Genomic DNA, 14,271 nt, shown 5'->3' with positions numbered 1-14,271 from the left:
TCATGTTTTATATAGTCTAGTTAAAGAACGAACTCTATATTGAAATCTATATATTCCTTGCTTAGGCAAACAATATGAAGGGGAAGAAAATATCAGTTCAGTTTTACAAAACCGAGTTTGGGTTATACCATGCATGTGTGCACACGTCTGTGCAGGCAGACACACACACACACACACACACACACACACCCCACACACAAAAATGCCTACAGATTAAAACATACTTAAATTTCGAACTTACCTTCCAGACCAGGTCCAGGTATCTAAGTTTAGATAGTGCAAATCATTCATCCTAGTTTGCTAAAATAAAAGTGTATGAAATTGGTCAGTGTTTTACATATTTCATGGGCTAAAATTTTGGTTTTAAAATAAATTCAGATTAAAAATGGATTAACTCTATTTTACTTAACATCAGAAGTTTATATATTGGGAAACAATGCTAAGCATTAATAAAATTAGCATAGAGCTACCAAATTAATGTGTCAAGGGGGAAAGGAAAAAATGAGTTTAAACTAACAAGACTCAGATAATAAGAAATTAAACTTTTCTGATAAATCACTGAAGTGAAGGATTCTCCCCCATTAAAATATGATTTATAATCATCTGTGATTACTCATGTATGGTCCGTTTAGGGAACAGAAGATTTTAAAAAGTTATTATTGAATGGCATTTTAACCTCTAGACTATTTGAACGTTCAGCTATTCCACAAAATCAAAGGATCAATTTTTGTAAGAAGTATCAAAGATTAAAGACCATTTTCATAAAAAACACTAACCAAAACACGTCCGCCAAAGATATAGCCCTTATTTCCGAGAACTGCACACGTATGCGCGGCTCGTGGCTGCGGTGGAACACCACCCTGCAAGCAGAGATCAGAAAATGGAGAGCAAAGGCTTGAAACATCTATAATGAAGTCACATTCCTATGCTCAGTATGAGAAATACTTGACTGCTAAGTTACCATTACCTATGTAACTTAATTCAAAACCTTAATGCAAAAGTTCATTCTCAATAGTAATAATTATAGACAAATACTACTCTTAAGGAATTACATTTATTCACCCTGATTTTTACTTTTTTTTTTACAATATTGACTGATTTATTATTATTTTTTTAATTATTATTTTTTTTTGGCTGTGTTGGGTCTTAGTTGCAGCATGCAGGATCTTTCATTGTGGCGCGTGGGCTCTCTAGTTGAGGCATGAGGGCTCAGTAGATGTGGTGTGAGGGCTTAGCTGCCCCACAGCAAACCAGGGATTGAACCCACATCCCCTGCATTGGAAGGCAGATTCTTAACCACTGGACCACCAGGGAAGTCCCTGATCTTTACTTTTTAAAGTGTTTTTCTTAAATGCCTGACACTATTTGGCAAAATAAGATTTCACATAGGGACTTCCCTGGTGGCACCGTGGTTGGGAATCCGCCTGCCAGTGCAGGGGACATGGGTTCAAGCCCTGGTCCGGGAAGATCCCACATGCCGTGGAGCAACTAAGCCCATGCACCACAACTACTGAGCCCGGGCGCCTAGAGCCCGTGCTCCACAACAAGAGAAGCCACCGCAATTAGAAGACCACAGTGAGGAGCCCATGCACGGCAACGAAGAGTAGCCCCCGCTCGCCCCATCTAGAGAAAACCCGCACACAGCAATGAAGACCCAACGCAGCCAAAATAAATAAATAAATAAATGTATTAAAAAAAAGAAAAAAAATTTCACATAAATTTTAGCTTAAAATATAAATATTTAAAAACATTTTCTTTCTCTCCCTTGCCCATCCCACCCCTCTTTCCCTCCCTTTTCATCTCTCTCCTCTCTCCCTCTCTCTCTCTCAGTCATACACACACACACACACACACACAGAGTTAATATTAATATGAGTGAGCAGTAGTACACTGTGTGATGATCTCAGAGACTTGAAAAAAAATCAATCTGCCCCCCAAAACTCTTGATGCTTCAAATTCCACAATAAGAACTTCACTCTTGGCTTAAGCCAGTGTTTCTCTCTTACTAAAACTCTTCACATTAACTGATAATACTTCTTTATACTTTACTTTGAATAAATATAGCAGATCTTTTCTTCAGAGAAGTTTGGGGTTGGTGGGAAAAGAGAGGGTATAATGGGTAGATTAATGAATAAGATTTGAAGGAAGAATTTTCTGCATAATTTCCATGTGTTCATGGTGGGTACTTTTGTGTATGTATTTAATTCCAAGTTCTGAAAGAACCCAACATTTTCAGCTCATTGGCTACCGAATGCGGGCACAGGAAATTTAAGCACTACATCCAATATCATAACCTCCTAGACTTTTTTACTTGAATAATTATGAGGTCAACATGGTAAGAAATAATTCAGATATTACCTATATAACACTTAAATAAATGAGAGAGAACCATTTGTGTTGCAGTTCCCAACACTTCCAACAAAACAAAAGTTCTATTGTCCCATCCCTGATCTGAAATTCTGGAAAAATTCTTCTACTATATACACATTCATTATGAAATAAATATTGACTTTCTCCTTTTTTATTTATGAAATACATTTAATATCCAACCAAAGCTTCTGAATAAACTGAGTTCATACCAGTCCAAACAAAAACAAAGTAATGGCATTTGCATTAGCCTGTGTGGCTAACTGCGTAAATAATGCACAATGCTTATTAGGTCGTTTGAAATACTGAAAATAACCCAAAGACCACTATTATATTCTACTGTTTTCATAGGGTTAAAAGTCCCATGTAGGAAAACACTTTCAACTTTCCATTTAACAGATGACAATATACGGCTTATCTGAAAGTACACAGTTCTTTTCAACCAGTTTCTTCAACTTCAACAGCAATAACTCTTACACTCTACCATGTTACCTTTCCTTTTGCTGCAGATATTTAGGAACAATTAATTAATTTAGGAATGTCTCTAAAAAATAAAGGGAACAAATTCTAGCTGCAACCACATCAGAAAAACCTTCAGATATAATATAAACAATGTAAGAACTTATTTGAAGAAATAATCAGAGAAATCACAGTGAAAATACTGTTAAACACTAACTGAAAGAGTGTCAGTGCCTGTTAGGCTGTTGGTGCAGAAGGGGGGAAGGGGTACGGATTAAGGTAAGGAGAGAGAGAAGGAGTCACAACAGAAAGACCTGAAGTCCAAAGAACTAATTATAAGCTACCTCAGTTCACTTATCCCAAGGAGCACATTCTAAAAATATGCCTGCAGTAACTCCAGACTCTTGCTTATTCTCTAAGGGAGCAGAGCGTTAAGAGGCCTGAAAGAGATCCAGGATGAGTTTCAGTAGATCCAGTCTCAGTAATATTTCTCTCCACCTGCTTGCTGATACGAAATTATTTTAACAGAGATAAGATGCTTTTATTTCATTAATACACAAATCTTAACATTAAAATGCCGACTGCAGGAAAATTCAATCAACAAATATGATCGACTGATAGTTGATCAGTTCCAAAATTAGAAGAGAACAGAAGAGCACTGAAAACCTGAAAAGCACTGCTTGGAAAAAGAGGATGCTGAGAAGGGTCAAGCCTTGTAACACTTGCTATTTTGCACAGAACCTCCCTCACTACCATCTACAGAAGCTGAACTGCAAGGAAATTTAATCATACATGCATGTTAGTGGACAGAAATTTGGTTTTGCCTGTTCAGCATTCTATTCTGCACAGTTCTGGTGAGCTGACCAATCACAATACCTTGCTCCCCTAGGGACAGACCTGAGACTCAGACCTGGCCAATCATCCCCTTGGCAGCAGGGACTTATATAGAGTAGGAACATGCCTAAGTAGAGCCAGAGTCCTTTTCTAGGACAAAGATATAGACATTGACAGAATACAGCACCAATAGAAAGATCTGCTGGTGTAGCTAGGGCCATAATCCCTTCTAAATGAGCTGGACAGTCTGCAGTAGACAGAATGAAGCTAGCACACAGAGAAGCAGGGAGAAGCCGACAGAGAGATGCAAATATTGTGATGGTGTTGGATAACTGGCTCCAGTTCCTAAGGTCCTGGTCCCTGTAGCTCTTCCACTGTGTGAGCCACTTCAAAATATACTTCCCAGCAATGTGAGAATTCTTTAATGGCTTAAACTAATGTGAATTTGTGTTTGCTCACTAGCAGATGAAAGAGTATTAAGATTTCAAGGGTTTATGAAACATGGGCTTTTTAAAATCATGGACTTTGTTACGAAAGGACATTTTAAAAGAGACTTCATTAAATCAGGGCATTACACTTGTGGGTAAAGAATGATGATGGCACCTCTTTAGATTTTTCTAGAAAACCTTAGTTAGCCTGGAGAAAAATTTGTGATGAAAAAAAAGTACTAATAACAGTTCTCATAAGAGAACCCCTTTGTATATGATAATGAACTAAATTACTAAAATCCAATAACTCAGTAAAAGAAATAGATTTTAAAAGTATTAATGAGTATACAAAGATAAAGGTAACTTTTTACAATACTTACTTTAATTTCTGGTTGAAGCCAACTCTGTGTCTTTGTGTCAAATATGTGAACATCGTTATGCCATCCCCAGAATATCTGCTCTTCCTAAAAAAGAAATTTTAAAAATATTTTTAAAAGATTTTATAATTTTTAGATTAGTATTATAGTTTCACTGAATATTTACTGGTGAAATAATAGGCACTTTTACAGAAATAGAGTTAAGTGTGACCATAGTCATAAAGCTAATACATACACCAGGGTAACTACAGTCATAAAGCTAACGCATACACCAATGTAACCACAGTCGTAAAGCTAATGCATATACCAGTGGCTCACAAAGTGTGGTCCCTAGGCCACAGCAGCATCACCTGGCAACTTTCCTTCTCGTAGTATTGCTGCATGATTCATAACTTTGCTTGTTGACAATCTTCCACTTCTCTCAAAGGAATATCTCTTTTAAAATTGCAGAGAACAGAATGATATTTACATTTGGAAATCTCTTTTCCTAAAGTACAGGTTCAGAATTCCTAATCATTGCTGTTAGAAACTTTAGGGAACAATGGTTCCTTTTTCCAAAAAGTTCCAATCAATTCTACTTAACCAAGCACCTTGTTCTTATGCATCAAACTTATGCTCACTCTCTTGTCTTCTAGGAAGACGAAACTATCGGCAAGGCAAAGATTTAGCAGTTAGACTGTATTTAGCATCTTCTGCATTGCTGAAATCCTCTACCACTATTCTAGCTTACCTCTGTACCAGTTTTATGTTATATGTCAGGAATATATCATTCATTTTTGTCAGGACTTGTCAAACAAGTCAAATAAACTAAATAATTTACTTAGTTTAGAATCTAAATGAAAAAATCTACCTGTACACCATAAACTTTAGAACATGATCATTAGCCTAACTGTACTAGAGGAGAAAAAAATGAGAGATTTCACTGATGAGTAGACATAATTAATGGGAAGTTATATTACTAAAAATTATCAGTAATACTGTAAGTAGCCAAACTTTAAAGATATTTCATTTTAAAAACTCAAAAAACATGTAAACCATTTTTAACACTTAAAAACCATTCAGTTTTATTAATTAGCATGTATTAACTTCACACATAGTCTAAATAAAAACTATGGAGAATTTTTAGATACCCATATACAAAGAGATATACGTGAAATGTACATACACCTTTACATTAATAATGTACAATAATAATACATGCTAGTAGAAGGTAAAACTGAAGAGTTACTGTGTATCTTGGTGGTGATATCAATGGTTTTTAAAGTTATCTTTTAAAAGATTTCATTTTTATAAGCCATGAGTTCTTTCATTAATAATAGTTTATTCTCTAACCAGTAAGAACAAACAGAAAAAGTAATATGACTACCAACTTACTCACTCTCATACAGAAGCCAGACTGAGCTATGAATAGTTCTGGTGGACGTACCTAAAAGGAGGTGTATGTCAGCAATAGCCACTGCGGTTACCTATGAACAAAGTTTTTCCAAGTTGTGCTAAAGCCACTAGTTTTCTAACAGAAGCAGCTATAAGTGATTAATGGCATCAGAAAAGACATTACTCTGCCAGTAGCCATGAAGGCTGATATAATTAGGTGAGAGAACCTTCTGCAACTCAACCCAAATTCAAAAGAGATAAAATACAATTTTTTTCATAATATCAATTACAGCAAATTAAAATGAGAAAAGCTGGGTTCATTATTTCTGAAGACTGTAACGTGACACTAACTTACAGGAAAACGTAAACAGGAATTTCTCTCTTACCCAAGACGCATCATGAACATCAAAACAATCTTGGAGTTCATTGTGTCTCCTACACCCATAGCCACCAAAATATATTAATCTGAAAAACAAAACAAAGGACACACTTTAGGAGTTCTACTTTCAGTCTGTTCACAGAAAGTTGGAAGACATTTCCCTCACAACCTAAACAAGCCATATAAACTACAAAACCATAGTTTAAAAAAAAATCAAAGAGCTATGGGAACAAAGAGACCTAAATGAACTAATTCCAGAAAGTGATGAGCTCACAGTAGGAGAGAAGAGGCCCATGGCTGCTTTCATCCCTGATGTAACAGCAGGAGGAGAAAGAATCCAGAGCAGATTGGGTTTGTAAAAGAAGCCACCCAAAATTTTAACAGTCACATGTAGGCTGGCATAGCAAATTAGAATCTTAAGAAACTCAGCCAGAGAGGGAGCCTGAACCTACTCAACAACTTTTTCACATAGTCTTCAGGGAGGGCTTAGGGTCAGTCACCAACAGCTGGAAGCAGAGAAGAGCTGAGCAACTCTCCTTGAGGCAATCTGAGCTATCAACTCTAAAGTTTGGGATCTGGGCAGGAGATCTGACAGAAACACCTCGGAGGCATGCCAAGTCATTATAGCATACAGGGTGGCTGCCCTCAAAAGACCAGGGTGGGAGGGGCAATGCTGAAAGAGATCTCTCAAGGTACAGAAAGTATAAAGTGGGATTGGAGAGCAAAGAAAACTCCCTAGCAACACAAGTAGGCTATGAAACAAGGAGAGATCTCCCACAGTTCTGAGAAGTAGGTACTCAGCTGTGAAGCACTGTTCAAAATCTCTAGACAATCTCTAGTGCTCAAACATGGGGCTGTAGCAAAGGTAAGTCTTGGTCCTGCATCAGAACTTTTGAAGCCAGTGGTTAAACTGAATCAAACTAAAGCTGCAACAAAGCCCAAACACAGATCAACTATAGATTAGACTGACTTAAATCCCACTCTAGCAACCTGAAAAAGGAAAAAAGGGCATGTCCTTTTCTGGAAAGAAATATTGTTTATTCCCAACTTTATTGTTCTTTCGTACAGAATGTCTGTCAAATGATGAAGAAATTACAAGGTATAAAAAAAGGAAAAAGGGCTTCCCTGGTGGCGCAGTGGTTGGGAATCCACCTGCCAATGCAGGGGATGCGGGTTCGAGCCCTGGTCTGCGAGGATCCCACATGCCAGAGAGCAACTAAGCCCATGTGCCACAACTGCTTAGCCTGTGCTCTGGAGCCCATGAGCCACACTTACTGAGCCCATGTGCCACAACTATTGAAGTCCACGCGCCTGGAGCCCGTGCTCCACAACAAGAGAGGCCACTGCAATGAGAGGCCTGCGCACCGCAACGAAGAGCAGCCCCCGCTCACTGCAACTAGAGAAAGCCCGCGGGCAGCAGGGGAGACCCAGCGCAGCCATAAATAAATAAATAAATAAATAAACAAACAAATAAATAAATCTATTTAAAAAAAAAAAGAAAAGGAAAAAAAAGTGACCCATGATCAAGAGAGGAAAGAGTCAATATAAGCTGACTCCAAGGTGGCCCAGATATTAGAATTATTAGACATGGCCTTTAAAATAACTATGGTAGAAATAGTAACAGACCAGTTTGTAAAAGGTGGACAATGTGCAGGAAGAACTAGGTAATTTTGGCAGAGACATGGAACCATGAAAAAGAATGAAATGAAAATGCAAAAAATTGGAAAATAAGATGTCAGAAATAAAGAAATTCATTAGATAGTCATAACAGGAAACTGGACATAGCAATGGAAAAGATCAGTGAACTTGAAGATAAGTCAATTGGTAAAAAAAAGTATCCAAATTAAAACAAAGAGAATGAAAGAGTGGGGGGCGGGGAAGAGAGCCCAAGCTCTGTATAACAATATCATATGATCTAATGTGCATGTAATAGGAGTCCCAGAAGGAAAAGAGACAAATAAATGGGTAGAAGAAATATTTGTTAATTAAAAAGAACTTCCTAAAACTGATGAAAGATATACACCCACCAACCCCAGAAGCTCAGCACACTCCAAGCTGGATAAATACAAATGAGTGAATTTCTCACCAGAAAAATGGAGGCCAAAAGGCAATGTAATAAAGTCATTAAAGTGCTGAAAGAAAGAAAAAAATCTGTCAACCCAATGAGTGAAAAAAATCACAAGGGAAATTAGAAATTACCTTGAAATGACTGAAAATGCAAACAGAATAAAACAAAACTTATGGAATACTGTGAAGGTGGTGCTCAGAGGGAATCTTATAGCTATAAATGCCCACAAATTTAAAAAGAAAGATCTCATATCAATAATATAACTGTACACATCAAGGAACTAGAAAGAGAAGCAAACTAAACCCATAGATAACAGAAGGAAATAATAAAATTTAAAGGGGAAATAAGCAAAATGGTGAATAGAAAAACAATAGAGAGAAACAACAAAACCAAAAGTTGGGTCTTTGAAAATATCAACAAAATTTACAAATCTTTAGCTAGGTTGACTAAAAAAACAGTAGAGAAAACTCAAATTACTAAAATTAGGAGTGACAGAGGGGACACTGAAACTAGAGACTAGTTTCAACTAGAGAAAGCCTTCACACAGCAACGAAGACCCAACACAGCCAAAAATAAGACAGAAATAAATAAAAAGTATCATAAGAGAATACCACAAAACTGCATACCAACAGACTGTATAAACTAGATGAAATAGAAAAATTCCTGGAAAGACACACACTTCCAAAAGGGGCTCATGAAGAAATAAAAAATCTGAATAAACATATAATAAGTAAAGAGACTGAATCAGTAATCCAAAAACCTCCCAGCAAAGAAAACCCCAGGACCAGATGGCTTCAGTGGTGAATTCTATCAAATATTTCAAGAAGAATTAATACCAACCCTTCTCAAACATTTAAAAATACTGAGAAGGAGGGAACACTTCCTAACTCATTCAATGAGACCAGCATTATCCTGAAACTGAAGCCAGACAAAAACACAACAAGAAAACTACATATATCTGATAAGGGTTTACTATCCAGAATATGTAAAGAATTCCTACAACTTAATAACAAAAAGATAAAACAATCCAATTTTTAAAAAATGGGCAAAGGACTAGAATAGACATTTCTCCAAAGAAGATATACAAATGGCCAATAAGCACAGGAAAAGATGGTCAACATCATTAGTCACTGGGGAAATACAAATCAAAAACACAATGGATACCACTTCACACCCATTACAATGGCAATTTTAAAACAAACAAACAAACAAACAAAAAACAAAAGAAAATAGCAAGAGTTGGTGAGAATGTAGAAAATTGGAACCTTTAAAGTAGAAATATAACATGGCATTGTTACTGTGGAAAACAGTTTGGTTCTCCTCAAAATGTTGAACATAGGGGCTTCCCTCGTGGTGCAGTGGTTAAGAATCCACCTGCCAACGCAGGGGACACGGGTTCGAGCCCTGGTCCAGGAAGATCCCACATGCCGCAGAGTAACTAAGCCCGTGCGCCACAACTACTGAGCCTGCGCTTTAGAGCTCATGAGCCACAACTACTGAAGCCCAAGTGCCTAGAGCCTGTGCTCCACAACAAGAGAAGCCACCACAACGAGAACCCCGCGCACCACAATGAAGAGTAGCCCCTGCTAGCCACAACTAGAGAAAGCCCGCACGCAGCAACGAAGACCCAACACAGCCAAAAATAAATAAATAAATAATAAATTAAATTAAATTAAAAAAAAAATGTTGACCATAGAATTACCATATGACCCACCTAAAAGAATTAGAAAAAGAAGAACAAACAAGGCCCAAAGTCAGCATAAGGAAAGAAATAACAAAGATCAGAGAAGAAATAAATAAAATAGAGATTTAAAAAACTAATAGAAAAGATCAATGAAAATAAGAGCTGGTTCTTTGTAAAGATACACAAAATTGAAAAATTTTTAGTCAGACTAATCAATAAAGAAAGAGAGAAGACCCAAATAAATAAAATCAGAAATAAAAGAGAAGTTACAACCAATACCACAGAAATACAAATCATAAGAGATTACTATGAACAATTATAAGCCAAAAAAATGAACAATCTAGAACTGGATAAACTCCTAGAAACATACAAAATCCCAAGACTGAATGAGCAAGAAATAGAAAATCTGAACAGACTGACTACTAGCAATAAAATTGATCAGTAATCATAAAAACTCCCAGGGCTTCCCTGGTGGCACAGTGTTTAAGAATCTGCCTGCCAATGCGGGGACACGGGTTCGAGCCCTGGTCCAGGAAGATCCCACATGCCGCAGAGCAACTAAGCCTGTGCGCCACAACTACTGAGCCTGCGCGTCTGGAGTTTGTGCTCCACAAGAGAGGCCACGACAGTGAGAGGCTCGCGCACCACAATGAAGAGTGGCCCCCACTCGCTGCAACTAGAGAAAGCCCTCGCATAGAAATGAAGACCCAACACAGCCATCAATCAATCAATCAATCAATCAATCTATCTATCTCCCAAAAAACAAAAGTCCAGGACCAGATGGCTTCACAAATGAATTCTATCATACCTTCAAAGAAGATTTAACACCTATCCTTCTCAAACTATTCCAAAAAAACTGAAGAGGAGAGAAAACTTCCAAACCCATTCTACAAGGCCAGCATTACCTTGATACCAAAATCATAAAAAGACACTACAAAAAAAGAAACATACAGGCTAATATCCCTGGCGAACATAGATACACTAATCTTCAACAAAACACTAGCAAACTGAATTCAACAATATGTTAAAAGGATCATACACAATGATCAAGTGGGATTTATCCCAGGAATGCAAGGATGGAATGCAAGGATGGTTCAGTATCCATAAATCAATCAACATGACACACCACATTAACAAAATGAAGGATAAAAATCACGCAATCAACTCAATAGCTACAGAAAAAGCATTTGACAAAATCCAACATCAATTCATGACAAAAACTCTCAACAAAGTGGGTAGAGAAGGAACATACATCAACACAATAAAGGCCATTTTTGACAAACCCACAGCTAACATCATAGTCAATGGTGAAAAGCTGAAAGCATTTCCTCTAAGATCAGGAACAATACAAGGATGCCCCCTTTTTTACTTAATATAATATTGGAAATCCTAGCCACAGCAATCAGAGAAGAAAAAGAAATAAAAAGCATTCAAATTGGAAGGGAAGGAATAAAACTGTCACTATTTGCAGATGACATGATTCTATATATAGAATACTCTAAAGCGTCCACCAAAAAACTATAGATAAATGAATTCAATAAAGTTACAGGACACAAAATTAATAGACATAAATCTATTGCATTTCTATACACTAATAATGAACTATCAGAGACAGAAATCAAGAAAATAATTCCATTTACAATTGCATCAAGATGAATAAAATACCTAGGAATAAATTTAACCAAAAAGGTAAAAGACCTGTACTCTGAAAACTATAAGGCACTGATGAAAGAAATTGAAGGTGACATGAATAAGTGGAAAGATATTTCATGTTCATGGATTGGAAGAATTAATATTGTTAAAATGTCCATACTACCCAAAGCAATCTACAGATTCAATGCAATCCTTATCAAAATACTGATGGCATTTTTTTCACAGAGCTAGAACAAATAATCCTGAACCACAAAAGACTCCAAATAGTCAAAATAGTCTTGAGAAAGAAGAACAAAGCTAAATGTATCATGGTCCCTGGTTTCAAACTATACTACAAAGCTACAGTAATAAAAACAGTAAGGTTCTGGTACAAAAATAGACACATAGATCAATGAAACAGAATAGAGAGCCCAGAAGTATACCCATGCACGTATGCTCAGTTAATCTACAACATAAGAATATACAACGGAGAAAAGACAGTCTCTTCAATAAGTGGTGTTGGGAAAACTTACAGCTACTTATAAAAGAATGAAACTAGACCATTTTCTCACACTATATACAAAAATAAACTCAAAATGAATTAAAGACTTAAGCATAAGACTTGATACTATAAAAACCCTAGAAGAAAACTTAGGCAGTACACTCTTTGAAATCAGCCTTAGCAATATTTTTTAACTCAGTATCAACTCATAATATTTTAACTCAGTATCAGTTTAAAAAAAAAACCCAGTTAAAAAATGGGGAAAAGACCTGAATAGACATTTTTCCAAAGAACACATACAGATGTCCAACAGGCACATGAAAAGACGCTCAGTATCACTAATCATCAGGGAAATGCAAACCCAAACCACAATGAGATGTCACCTTATACCTGTCAGAATGGCTATTATCAAAAGGACAAGATGGGCTTCCCTGGTGGCGCAGTGGTTGAGAGTCCGCCTGCCGATGCAGGGGACACGGGTTCGTGCCCCGGTCTGGGAAGATCCCACATGCCGCGGAGCGGCTAGGCCCGTGAGCCATGGCCGCTGAGCCTGCACGTCCAGAGCCTGTGCTCCACAACGGGAGAGGCCACAACAGTGAGAGGCCCACGTACCGCAAAAAAAAAAAAAAAAAAAAGGACAAGAAATAACAAGTGTTGGCACAGATGTGGAGAAAAGGAAACCTTCATGCATTGTTGGTGGGAATGTAAATTGATACAACCACTATAGAAAACAGTATGGAGGTTCCTCAAAAAATTAAAAATAGATCTACCATACCATCCAGCAATGCCACTCCTATTTAACCAAATAAAATGAAAACACTTATTCAAAAAGATATATAGGCTTCCCTGGTGGGGCAGTGGTTGAGAGTCCGCCTGCCGATGCAGGGGACGCGGGTTCGTGCCCTGGTCCGGGAAGATCCCACATGTCGCGGAGTGGCTGGGCCCGTGAGCCATGGCCGCTGAGCCTGCACGTCCGGAGCCTGTGCTCCACAACGGGAGAGGCCACAATGGTGAGAGGCCCGCGTATCGCAAAAGAAAAAAACAAAAAAACACAAAAAGATATACACACCCCAATGTTCATTGCAGCATTATTTACAATAGCCAAGATATGGAAGCAACCTGTGTCCATCAACAGATGAATGGATAAAGAAGATGTGGTGTGTATGTATGTACATACACACACACACACACAATGAAATATTACTCAGCCATAAAAAAGAATGAAATTTTGCCATTTGTGACAACATGGATGGACTCAGAGGATATTATGCTAAGTGAAATAAATCAGAGAAAAACAAATACTGCATGTTTACACTTATGTGTAGAATGTAAAAATCAAAACAAAGAATAAATATGAAAAAACAGATACAGAGAACGAACTAGTGGTTGCTAGAGGGGAAGGGTGGGCGATGGGTGAAATAGTGAAGGGGTGAAGAGGTACAAACCACCAGTTATAAAATTTAAAAACTAGGGCTTCCCTGGTGACGCAGCGGTTGAGAGTCCGCCTGCCGATGCAGGGGACACGGGTTCGTGCCCCGGTCTGGGAAGATCCCACATACCTCGGAGTGGCTGAGCCTGTGAGCCATGGCCACTGAGCCTGCGCATCCAGAGCCTGTGCTCCACAAGAGGCCACAACAGTGAGAGGCTCATGTACACACACACACAAAAAAATTTAAAAACTAAATAATAAAAGATAAACTTGGATTCATATCTCATACCATTCACAGGTTTTTACTGGTTCTTTTTTTTTTGGCTGTGCCACACGGCTTGCAGGATCTTAGTTCCCCGACCAGGGATCAAACCCATGCCCTCAGCAGTGAAAGTGTGGAGTCCTAACCACTGGACCTCCAGGGAATCCCTCCCAGGTTTTTAAAAATAACAAAAGTACTAGAGGAAAATATGTGATAATTAGTTTATAATCTTGGAGTGGAAAAAACTTTTGCAATTGACTCAAAGTCAAGAAGCCAGAAAAGAAATTATTGATAAATTTACCTAAATAACAGCTTTAAAAAGCTGTTTAATACATGCAAAACACACTTTATGCAAAGTCAAAAGACAAATGACAACCTGGAAAAAATATTTTCATATGTCACAGTCAAACCCTAATCTCTTTATACATAAATAACTCCTAGAAATCAAGATTATAAATTCCAACAATCAAATAAAA

The 14,271-nt window shown here is 37.6% G+C and overlaps 1 protein-coding gene across 1 annotated transcript in view; it reads right to left on the bottom strand.

Moving 5' to 3' along the window:
* The window catches only part of KLHDC1 (kelch domain containing 1), a gene marked incomplete at its 3' end in the record, with an annotated part of 43,171 nt that overhangs the window by 15,317 nt on the left and 13,583 nt on the right, over positions 1 to 14,271 (bottom strand). Inside the window, exons 5-8 of the mRNA XM_079700563.1 lie at positions 6,226 to 6,304; positions 4,469 to 4,552; positions 777 to 860; positions 242 to 300 (exon numbers count right to left, since the gene is read on the bottom strand). Coding sequence (XP_079556689.1) covers positions 242 to 300; positions 777 to 860; positions 4,469 to 4,552; positions 6,226 to 6,304 — 306 coding nt within the window. The remainder of the gene's footprint in view (positions 1 to 241; positions 301 to 776; positions 861 to 4,468; positions 4,553 to 6,225; positions 6,305 to 14,271) is intronic.

The sequence above is a fragment of the Hyperoodon ampullatus genome, assembly GCF_949752795.1.
Source record: "Hyperoodon ampullatus genome assembly, chromosome: 3".
NCBI classification, from domain to species: domain Eukaryota; kingdom Metazoa; phylum Chordata; class Mammalia; order Artiodactyla; family Ziphiidae; genus Hyperoodon; species Hyperoodon ampullatus.
This window is presented reverse-complemented; position numbering and strand designations above follow the sequence as displayed.